We start from the raw sequence: 11,068 nt of genomic DNA, 5'->3' as shown, positions 1-11,068 counted from the left end.
GGAGTGTGGAATATTTAACTGGCAAATCATTTTATAGGGTAGATCAATTTCCCTATTTTAAAGCTGTTGGGTGGTTTTGAATCATTTCTCTGTGGCTCAAAAAGCTGTTCAGAAGGCCCAAATATAAACTACCCAGTAAATCCATGAGCTTGCAAAGATGCTCTGGGTACTCTGTGTCCTCATTAGTGTGTGAAGCTGCAGGCCATACTTGAAGTCTGCCCCTAGATGTTGAACACAACATGAGCTAATTTATGACAATATATAGATGATGAGAAATTTCTTGGTAGGCATGGAACAGCATTTAACATTAAAGTGTGAATTTTATGCTAGGGTGTTAGGCATTACAGCTAGTTAGAAAGATTTATATTTTAAATTGATTAATTAATTAAATTAATATTTAATTATAATTAAGCATTATGTGTAGTCCCTCTATTCCTTTTCTTTGATATTTTGATGAATTGAAGTGCTACATGCTGAAGATCCTGATTAAAAAGAAAAAAAAAAAAAAGAAAGAAAAGGAGAAGTGTGCAGAAATCTCTGCGTAACAATTGGGTATAACCTCAGCAATAATATTATTGGCAAACACTTTTTGCAGTAAATTCAGCCTTTGTTGCATCCTTTAGCACATACACATCCAGTGCTTAGGATGGGTTTCCATTCTATTTTTTCTGATTTTGGTTTTTAATTCATTTGGGGTTTTTTTTATTCTTTAATTATAATTAGAGCTAGCTAGAACTGAGTCCTAAAAAGAGGCACTGACGTTATTTTGCACCCTAGATGCTGCCATGAGATACTCTCATCAATACCTTTTCCAAGAAGACCAAAACCCTGTAAAATTTCAGTCTGCTTTTTGTGACTATATTTGGGTGCCAGAAAATAACACCAGGCTGTTTGCTTTATTCTGGAATGGAGATTGATATGTGCTAATCACATTTCATAGCCTTGGCTACCTGGTGGATGTTAATCAGCCTTTCTATGATTCCGGTTTAGAGGCAGATTTAGGTTCAAATTGCCTTGGAAACTTGGAAGGATTTTTTTTTTTTCCTTCTTGTGGCTGGAGGCCCAGGGATTGCTGCAGTGCAGTAACTATAGTGGGGAACTGGGGTTTGCCTGGGAAAGTTGCAGGTGGGAGAGGACAGCTGGTCTCTGCAATGCTCTCCAGGGAGCTCCCACTCATTGAGATGGCCTCCTGCTTACATTAAGTTAACCAAGGCGCTGTACTCTTCCAGGAAGCCCACATATTAGTGTGCCTGGTTATGTGGGAATAAAGAACACGGAGGTTTCCATCCCTCTGTCTTCACAGGAGGACTTGGTAATTTGACACCTGACCTCTTAACCCAGCCGTCTTTTGTAGAGACTACATTTCCTTCCCCACAGGGAAGAGTTTGAAGGAGACTGTTAGTTTCAATGCATTCAGCATCACTGCCCCACCAGCCCCCTCTATGCTCTTACTGGAAAAGGAGACAATGTGGCTCCAAATGACTAATGCAAGTTCTTTTTGGTGGTTCCTTTTAAAAAAGAACTGAAATTTTAGGCTTATCTGAAGTTATTGAGGTCTATATTTGAGGTTAGTGTTATTAATTTATAATGACCTTCTCTGTGGCCTTCATGGGCTGAGATTGCTGCGCTTCTAAGTACATACTGAGTAAAAATATTGCGGTGAGAGAGGGTAAACTGTATTTATAGAAAATGGGGCAAAATCCTAGCTTCTCTTAAAACCTTTAAAAAGTGTTAAAAGAATGCTAAAAAGAGAGCATTTACATACTTTTAATGAGTGTTGAGCTTGCCAAAATCTCTCAAATTGGTCCAGAGGTTTGGAGTGAAGAATTATCATTTGAAGATGAACAGTATGAGTTCTGCTGCAATTTCAGTAGCAATCCCCAAACCTGTTTTCTTTATCTCATGAAAACTTTAGAAACATAAACAGTGCTGAATTGCCACTGGAACTGAATAATGTGGCTTTTATTGTTGCCTGGGCTCTACTGTATATCCAAGAAAATAATTTAATACTTATTAATAAAAAGAAGGTAACTAAAGTTGACTGTGATGGAGTCTGTTGAAAATTTCTCAGTACCCTTAATTTGTTAGTAAATTCAATATATTTTATTTAAGCAGAATCATATATACAGTATATTAACTTATTTTTTTTTTCCCAGGCAATCTTTACTCAGCACAGAAAGGCCAGATGTATGGGAATTGTAAAAAATCAGGATATGCATAAAAACTGTTCAAGTGCATAAAGCAGCCCCATCTGGAAGACATCTAACAGAAATGAAGTTGTACAAAACCATTCCATTGATAATAAAGCTAATTTTTATGGGTCTGACAAGTATGTAATTATGTTCAGTGGTGCTTTTCAGATTTTATCACAGTCAATAAACCGCAGTGGTAATTTCATTCCCATTTGACATATTTACATGGAAACATTTGATTGGAGGAATTAGTAACCCTGAAAGCCTTGATAGATATGTTTTAATGATCTGTGACCTCCGCAGTCCCTCATCTGTTTATTGTTGCAACAGGCGAGAAGTCGTTCCTCTGTGACCTCTGTGGCTTTGCCGGCGGGACGCGTCATGCCCTCACCAAGCATCGACGGCAGCACACAGGTCAGTGAAGCTGTCTTTACTCTCTGCAATGTTTTCCCCAGCAAGGGACTCCCTCTACACTGGGGAGCAAGACTGGTTGAATGGCACCAGGCATACATCAGCTCGTTGTAGGCTTTCTCGGCGTTTTTGTCAAACCAGTGTGCCCAAAGCCTGCTTCAAATCTGTTAGCTGGGAGTTGGAACAATTGTTTGGGGCAGGGAGGGAGGGCACATGCTTTGCTGCTTTTTTTTTCCCATGAAGGAAGTAGAATTGTAAAGACTGGCTTTATGTTTAAATGGATGCAAAGTCTACTATGTATTTTTTTTTCCAAGGCCCAAATAGATTACCTACCGTGATGATTTTGCAAGAGTTTTGCTAGAGTGTCCCTAGGTGAAAATTAGAGACTACATATAGATTAATCCATTATTTTGGACTGAGACATAGTTGAAAGCTAGTGTTGTTTCAGTTGCCCTTTTGTAATTTTAAGATAGTTTGTAATTAATAGGTGCAACTTTAAGAGTTACCACATGGTTGGCATGTAAAACAGGATTTCTCTCCCAGAATTAGTAAAGCTTTTCTACTGCCTAGTTATAAAAAATTAATATCAGATAAAATTAAATTGGTTCTTCACTTCAGAAGACCAGAAAAAAAGTGTAAGTATTAAACATTTATTAATACATTTTACCTTAATTGTGCTTTTCAGTAGTTCCTTGTAAGCGTTTGATTATTTGAATAGAATTTGTTCAAACAGACACAGAAGTGTTGCTATTTAAACCACTGTAGCTTTTGGTTTACTGATTGTCATAAGAATAATGTAGTATCATCAAGAATTACTGTGTGAATTAAGTGACCATTGTCTAATGGACAGTGGAAAGAAAGGGCTAACAAATGAGAAGCTGTAGTTGTTACCTCATCAATTTTCTATGGATTCTGTAAAAGAATCTCAGTTGGAGATTTTATTATGTCTCTGAATAAACTAATCTTGATTCAGGACATATAACATCTAAGCATGTATTTTTCTGGAGCAGAGCTACTCTCTTTCTCAAGAGCCTGGAGCCATTCTTTCCATCCTGTTTTCAATTTATTAAAGCAGCCATATTTGGAAGACAGTCTGATGCTTTCAAAAAGATGGGGTTCTCAGCTTGAAACAGATAAGATATATTTATATATGAGGCATAAAAAATGCAGGGGCAATTTTTGCTTACATGTCTAACTAGTAATCATACCTCCAGAATTTTTCTTCTGGTAGAAAAGAGCATACATTTGTGTAAGAGCACTGCCATGGTCAGTTCTCATTCACTGCAGAAAGTTTGGATTTTCAGTGTCCAAGAAAAGGCATTTAGTAAATATAAGTTCTTGCCCTCTCTGAATAATACCAGGAGCAATTGCAACTTCTGGCATGGATATTGTATGCTTTAGTTGTAACTAAGACTTTCCTTTTTTTTTTTTGAGCTTTGAATAATTTTCACATGTTGGCTGAAGTTTACTAAATGTAGGATAAGAATGGATGTGCTTTTTTTTTTCCTTTAGTAGAAATAAATTCTTGTTATGAACAAGGTGGGAACTACCTTTTGTTTTTTTATTGGCCTGCCGTGTGGCACACTGGGCTCATGCCTATGTCTATGACTCACAGTCAGCACATTTGCAAATGGTAAATGGTCATTTCAGAGTGGACAAGTTCAAAAGTGCTTATTCTTGTATTTACCCTTCATGACTTTATCCAAGTGCAGATCTGGTTCCTCAGAAGGGAATTACTGGTTATATATTTGGATACATGTAAGCAAAGAGAAAAAAACACTTTGTTTCCTGATTTATGTGGCTGAAAATGTGGTGTGTTCCTGGTGAAAAGCTGCCCAGGTTTCCAATGGCATCTTGCCTTTCCTTTGTCGGTATGGTAGACTTTTGTGCTGTGATCACAGAGATTCACAGCTTATAGATCACGAAGCTTGCATCTAACATGCATAACTTTTTATTTTATGTCAGGACTGGAGGCTCATTACTACTTTGCTATTAACTTTATACTCTACAGGACAGTATCTCAGAGGCAGAGGGATCTATCTTTTTTGCTTTATCTGCCTCTCTGGCACAAACAATTCTTTAGCAGAAAAAATACCTGCAGCTTCTGTTTGTTTCAAGGAGAATGACAACCCACCTTTGCCTGCATTGGTGCACTTACATGAGTCCCCATGTATTTTCCTCCAGTGCACAACTTTATCTCAGTCCTTAGCTGCATGCACTCCTCTTTGTAACTGTATTTTTTGTTCCATGTCCCCAGTTGGCACAATTTTCCCAGAGCAGAATGCCAAAGCAAATTACAATCAGGTTTGAAAGGGATAGGTATCAAAAATAGTCTAAATGGCTTAAATAATTCCCTACTGTAATACAAGCTGTCTAGGGGGCTGACACAGAACATCTTCCAATCCAAGATTTACTTCTATCACCTGTCAGAGACCCTTGATTCAAGGGCAAATGAGCAAATCCTCACATGTAGTTGAGGAGTCTTAACCAGCTTAACAAGCCTCCTCTCGTCCCAGCCTCAAGGCCTGAGGTGTCCTGACACCCCAGAGAAATGTTCAGCTGCTGATAGATATTTGACACAAGAGAGGACTGCCTGTAGGACCAGCCACTTAGGCTTTTGATGCTCTTGATTCTGGTATTTCTTACTCTGTTCCTCTCCTTTTAGATTAAATTATTTTGAGGTACCTGGAGAAATGCCTTTACCAGTGAGAAAATCCACCTGAAAAGGGGAAGATAAATAATAAGGTTGCAAATTTTAGCGTGGGCTGAATTTAGTATTAGTTGAATTCCACAAAGAATTCATGCCATCATCTGAATTTTGTAATTAAAAAAGGGAAAATAACCTCTGCATTAGCTGTCGAAAACATGTGTACACACCCCAAAGAAACATATGATATGATTATCATTTAAAGGTTTTACCTTACTCATGATCAATTAGGAGCTTTCATAAGAGAAAACAAACAAGGATAATTATTTCTGACTTGAAAACTTGCAAACTAGGATTGTTTAGCCTGGAGAAGAGGAGGCTCAGGGGTGACCTTATTGCTGTCTACAACTACCTGAGGGGTGGTTGTGGCCAGGAGGAGGTTGCTCTCTTCTCTCAGGTGGCCAGCACCAGAACAAGAGGACACAGCCTCAGGCTGCGCCAGGGGAGATTTAGGCTGGAGGTGAGGAGAAAGTTCTTCACTGAGAGAGTCATTGGACACTGGAATGGGCTGCCTGGGGAGGTGGTGGAGTCGCCCTCCCTGGGGCACTTCAAGGCAAGGTTGGACGTGGCACTTGGTGCCATGGTCTAGCCTTGAGGTCTGTGGTAAAGGGTTGGACTTGATGATCTGTGAGGTCTCTTCCAGCCCTGATGATACTGTGATACTGTGAAACATTTAATTCTTAATTTTAAAATGTAATATTTGTGTTCTGGTCTCCTCTTCTTTATTTTAAAATGTAATGTTTGTGCTCTGGTCTCCTCCTTTGTTTGTCTGGGTTTTGGCATCACTCTAGTTTTCACCCCTTCTGCTTCTTCCCATTAACCTCCAGGTCCTGCTGTAGTAGCTGGCTCAGTGCAACAGCGCTGGTCTGTCCAGCTCTTGTTCTCTTGCATGAAATTCTTTACTTAATACTCCTGCAAGTTACAAAACCCCAATCTTCACAACAGCAGCCTACAGCAGCTTCTTGCATCTTCCCGGGGATCATAGATGTACATTGCTGTAGTAGAGCGTTAGAGGGTAAGGACACCGCACAGCAGTTCTGTAGCAGTCACCCTAAACCTGTGGAACTTAAGGAGAATTGTGTCTTTGTTCAGATATTTTAATTATTTTTTTTAAGATGGCAGCTTATATTGTACAGATCACTGTTTGTAGAGTTATTTCTTCTGCTCACTCATTTCAATCTTGCACTTCTCAAGACATTTATAGGTCAACATAATAAAGAAAGAAAATTTAATAATATATGTGTTTTTATCCAGATGAGTGACTCACTTTGTGTTTCTGTTTCTCATGTGAACTGCTCTTTGACTTTAATGTGTAGTTACATTACTTGGCATTGAATTTAATGTATAATGTAGCCTCTTCCCTTCAACTTCTCCACCACAGCTTAAAAAAATTATAATGTAGCACAGTAAAAAATACTTATTGCTCTTTTCAGCAAGAGGAGAGGTGAAATTTGAAGAGTATCTTGTGTTGTTCTTCTTTTTCTGTTTATACCAGTGTTTTCAGCAGAATGGGGAACTTGATTATAGTAAATCTTCGGCCAAAAATGACACCAAAAACTTGGGTATCTTAAAACTTTCCCTCTGCTTAAGAGAAATTGTCTAGTGGAACAGTTTTCCATCCCATTTCTGAGCATACAAATGTCACAACCCTATGGCATCTACAGGGTTTCTCATAAGAAAGCAAGAGATAAGGATTTACTGATTTTTAATGCCTTAAATGCAAAAAAAAGAGTTGACCAGACTTAAAGCAAGCTGAGTTTAGTATAATTCAGGCTTCATTAGCAAGCCTGTAAGTGCCTCTCCAGGGAACAGCCTTAACAAACATTAGAAATAGTTGGAAATAAGGAAAAAAATCTTGTAACATGCAAGCAGATGGCTGCATTTTGTGGTATACTCTTTCTTTAGGTCACATGAAACTTAGAGGATTCTTTCTGTGCTGCTCAACACATCATGTGAAAGAGAAACAGGGCTAAAAGTGATAGTTTTCCATTGAGATAACTGAAGTAAGATTTCTTCCATCTTACCAAGACTCTGATTAGTTGTTTAAGACTTGCAAATTGAAGGTGCCATTTGATTTTCTTTTTCTTCACTTATGTGAAAGCTGGATCCTCTGTAGCTCTGCATCTAACCCATAGGCAGAAATTATCTTGGCAGTTATGATTATAAATTAAAAAAATCATTTTGCCATCCAAAAATCAACAGGATTTATACTCTGTGTTATTTCAGTTTTCCTTTAAAAGATACGTGTTAAATACATAACTGCACAGAGAAATTTATGATTGCAGGAGTGTATGCTCTGTGTGCTAAAAAAGCTTATCATCAAAGGCAGGGAGCTCAGAAGAGGTAAAATCAGAGAAAAGAGGAAGAAAGAAAGAAAAACAAAGCTGTAATGGGGTGGGGGGAAGCTAAGATAGATGTTGAAAGAAGACAGGGCAGAATTTGGAGAGGCAAGAGAAAAGAGAAGCCTTAGCCACAATCATTTGAGAACAGAATAGGTAGAGCTGATGAGGCTAACTGGTTAGCAGCAGCTTTAATAACTGCTTTTGTAGAGACTGGTGCTTCCTATCATCTGAGCCTTTTACCAGTTGCTTCCCCAAACATTGATTGTTGGACCTCAAATTTTCCACGTTAAATGACTTAAATAGCTGAGACACTTCAAAAGTTGTTTGCAGTACAGTCATAAGCCAAAACAACTACTTTTTGTTTGAGCCATAGGTTAGGAAACACAGTTGAAAGTCTTCATGTTGAAAACAAAAGTCCCCCCAAAACAGTGGATCCCTCAGCTTGGTCTGTGTGTCTTTCCTTTTCTTCCCCACAGAGCTTGTTGATCATTTTGGCATTTTGAGGGCACATATCCTTCTGTTTCATGGGGTTAGTGATGGTGAGGCACAGACAAGTTTTCTGTGATGGTCAAGTGGGGTTGGTTTGGGAGTTTTTAGCCTTATTAATTTTTAGATACATGGATCTTGTTCTCACAGTTTCGGATACACTATTTTATACTTACTAAATAGTATTGTTTAAAAATTACTGACTCTCTATGTATTTTAATTAGTGTTACTTTAATTTTCCATGAATTGTATCCTTGGCTGGGGTGAGGGAAAATCCTCCTGGAATACATAGTGGCAGCCTGTATAAAAATAAAATTAAGTTTATTGCCTGAAATGTCTGAGGGCAGAAAGTGGGTGAGGAAAACTGGGACACAAAGGCTGGTGAAGAGCATTCTGGCCCAAAGGTAAGGCAGGCAAAAATAAATCCCCCAAAACTTTATTGAGTAGGCCTGAGGAAGACTTAAACCAAACAGATAAAAAGACAATTATTGCTACTACAGCTGATATGCTCTTCAGCACCCCCCAAAACAAGGAAATACCTCATCTTTTTTTAGCTTTTTTTTCAGCTGTACCTATCAGCTTGACTAATTTTCCATAGAAATAAATACTTTTCCCCATGTGCAGCTGCTAAGAGTTACAAGTTATGCTAAGCTGTCTTTTTTCCTCCCAGTTTAGTTAGCTTTGTTGTGAGGTAATGCTGTGATGTATTTTCTGTCAGGTGAGATTTACACATAGTCCACTTGACAGGGGCAGTTAGACACAAGGATTTCCTAAGGAGAAACTTCCTGGAGCAGTAAGCAAGGATGATCATTTTTCTTTTGGTCACAGTGGAATTTGCAAGCTCTTCTGATTTCTGTGGACCCTCGCTTGTCTGTCAGACCCACTGGCCCTGCCCCAGCATAGTAACAGACTTTTACCTGATCCATCCTCCCCTGAATGGCAAACTAAAAATCTCCTTTCAGTTCAGATCTGTGGGTTTTTTTTATGTGTGGGGTTTTTTTTGTTGTTTGTTTGTTTTTACAAGGGGGTAAGTTGGCAAGGTTCTAATGCATTTTAAATGAAAGCAGTTAAAATAACTATGTATGTTATCTGAAATACCTGTGGCTTTACTACTTAGGGTTGAAAATGTTGCTATCTCTTTTAATACCAGAAGATAAAATAAATCAGGAACAAGAAATCTTCAGTTCAAGAACAGGTTACGTTGCTAGGGAGTCTGTGGCCTCCCAGAGAGTTTAATTGAAGCAGCAGCCAGTACCACTGAAGCTGCTGGGAGAATCAGCTTCTCCAGAGCAGAGAGTCAGTCAGTGTCTGACAAGAAAACCCCATTTGGGGCAGAAAAGACATACTTTCTAGCAGTCTCAATTTGTCCAGCATAGAGGCTTCCTCATTGTGTCCTGCCCCTTCACCTTTCCTTGTCCCATGAAACAATAAATGAAAAATAGTGGCTGGTATTCTCTGCAGCAGCTGCTAAAAGCAATTATTCCAACTCTTTATGGAGCTTTCAGAAGCTGCTGAGTTGTCCTTCCATACAGCGTTGCAGACACAGAGGATCTTGCATTTCTTTTTTCCCACGGGTCGAAGGGAACCCCAACAGTCTCCAAGAAGGAACACTGCAGATCTGTCTCTCTTCTCAGAATTCTGGCAAAGTCTTTTGGAAGTCTTGAGTGTCTCCTGCCAAAAGCGGGCTTGAAAAACTCTGCCTTGGAGGCATGGCTGCTTGAGGATGGCCTTTTGCCATGTCTTCTGCTGTGTCTCCTGTCAATCTGAAAAGCTGCAAATAGTACTTGCTAAGAGAATTTTGAAACTGCTATTTATAGATCTCTGAACACTCTATAAGGTAGGTGTAGCACTTTTATTCAGGCTTCTTAAGTTATGGATGTTGATTCCTCATGGAGTCTTTAGAATAAATACTTCTCAAGGCTTGCCCAGTACCATCATAAACTGGGGGCTGCTTTTTGTCTTTTCCATGTAAAAAGAAACCTGCTTCCTCCCTTAATGGTAACTGCATGTGCCTGTAAGCAACATGGAATGTTTTTCATAGAATCAACCAGGTTGGAAGAGACCTCCAAGATCATCCAGGCCAACCTAGCACCTCTCCAATCAACTAGACCATGGCACTAAGTGCCTCATCCAGGCTTTGCTTGAACATCTCCAGGGACAGCAACTCCACCACCTCCCTGGGCAGCCCATTCCAATGCCAATCACTCTATCTGTGAAGAACTTCTTCCTAACATCCAGCCTAGACCTCCCTCAGGACAACTTGAGACTGTGTCTCCTTGTTCTGTTGCTGGTTGTCTGGGAGAAGGGACCAACCCCCACCTGGCTACAGTGTCCCTTCAGGTAGTTATAGACAGCAATGAGGTCACCCCTGAGCCTCCTCTTCTGCAGGCTGCACACCCCCAGCTCCCTCAGCCTCTCCTTATAGGGTTTGTGTTCCAGGTCCCTCACCAGCTTTGTCGCCCTTCTCTGGACACATTCCAGCACCTCAACATCTCTCTTGAATTGAGTAGCCCAGAACTAGACACAGTACTCAAGGTGTGGCTTGACATGTGTTGAGTACTTGTCCTTTCCCTGAGTGCCACTGAAAAGTGACTGTCACCTTCATCTTGGCACTCACTTCTCAGGTGTTTTAGGATGTTGCTAAGATCCCCTCTCAACCTTCTTTTCTGCAGACTAAACAGCTTCAAGTCTCTCAGTCTTTCTTTGAAGGGGATATGTTCAAGTCCTCCAGTTGTCCTTGTAGCTCTCTGTTGGATTCTCTCCAGCAGTTCCCTGTCTCTCTGAATCGGGGAGCCAAAAACTGGACACAATACTCCAGGAGTAGTCTGCACCATGGCATAGTAGAGATTTTTATTGTTTGATTTTTGTTGTTCTTCAATTAGTAATCCGCTTGAAATTATCAATGCAGTTTGCACATTCAGCAGAGATTT

At 39.6% G+C, this 11,068-nt stretch overlaps 1 protein-coding gene across 11 annotated transcripts in view; it reads left to right on the top strand.

Moving 5' to 3' along the window:
- ZNF407 (zinc finger protein 407) overlaps positions 1-11,068 on the top strand; it is a 393,020-nt gene that overhangs the window by 219,715 nt on the left and 162,237 nt on the right. For all 11 annotated transcript variants that reach the window (XM_064150138.1, XM_064150148.1, XM_064150141.1 and 8 more), the window contains exon 6: positions 2,523-2,606. In XM_064150138.1, coding sequence (XP_064006208.1) covers positions 2,523-2,606 — 84 coding nt within the window. The remainder of the gene's footprint in view (positions 1-2,522; positions 2,607-11,068) is intronic.

Source organism: Pogoniulus pusillus, chromosome 10, assembly GCF_015220805.1.
Source record: "Pogoniulus pusillus isolate bPogPus1 chromosome 10, bPogPus1.pri, whole genome shotgun sequence".
Classification (NCBI taxonomy): domain Eukaryota; kingdom Metazoa; phylum Chordata; class Aves; order Piciformes; family Lybiidae; genus Pogoniulus; species Pogoniulus pusillus.
The sequence above is the reverse complement of the archived record's forward strand: the minus strand, read 5'-3'. Positions and strand labels throughout refer to the sequence as shown.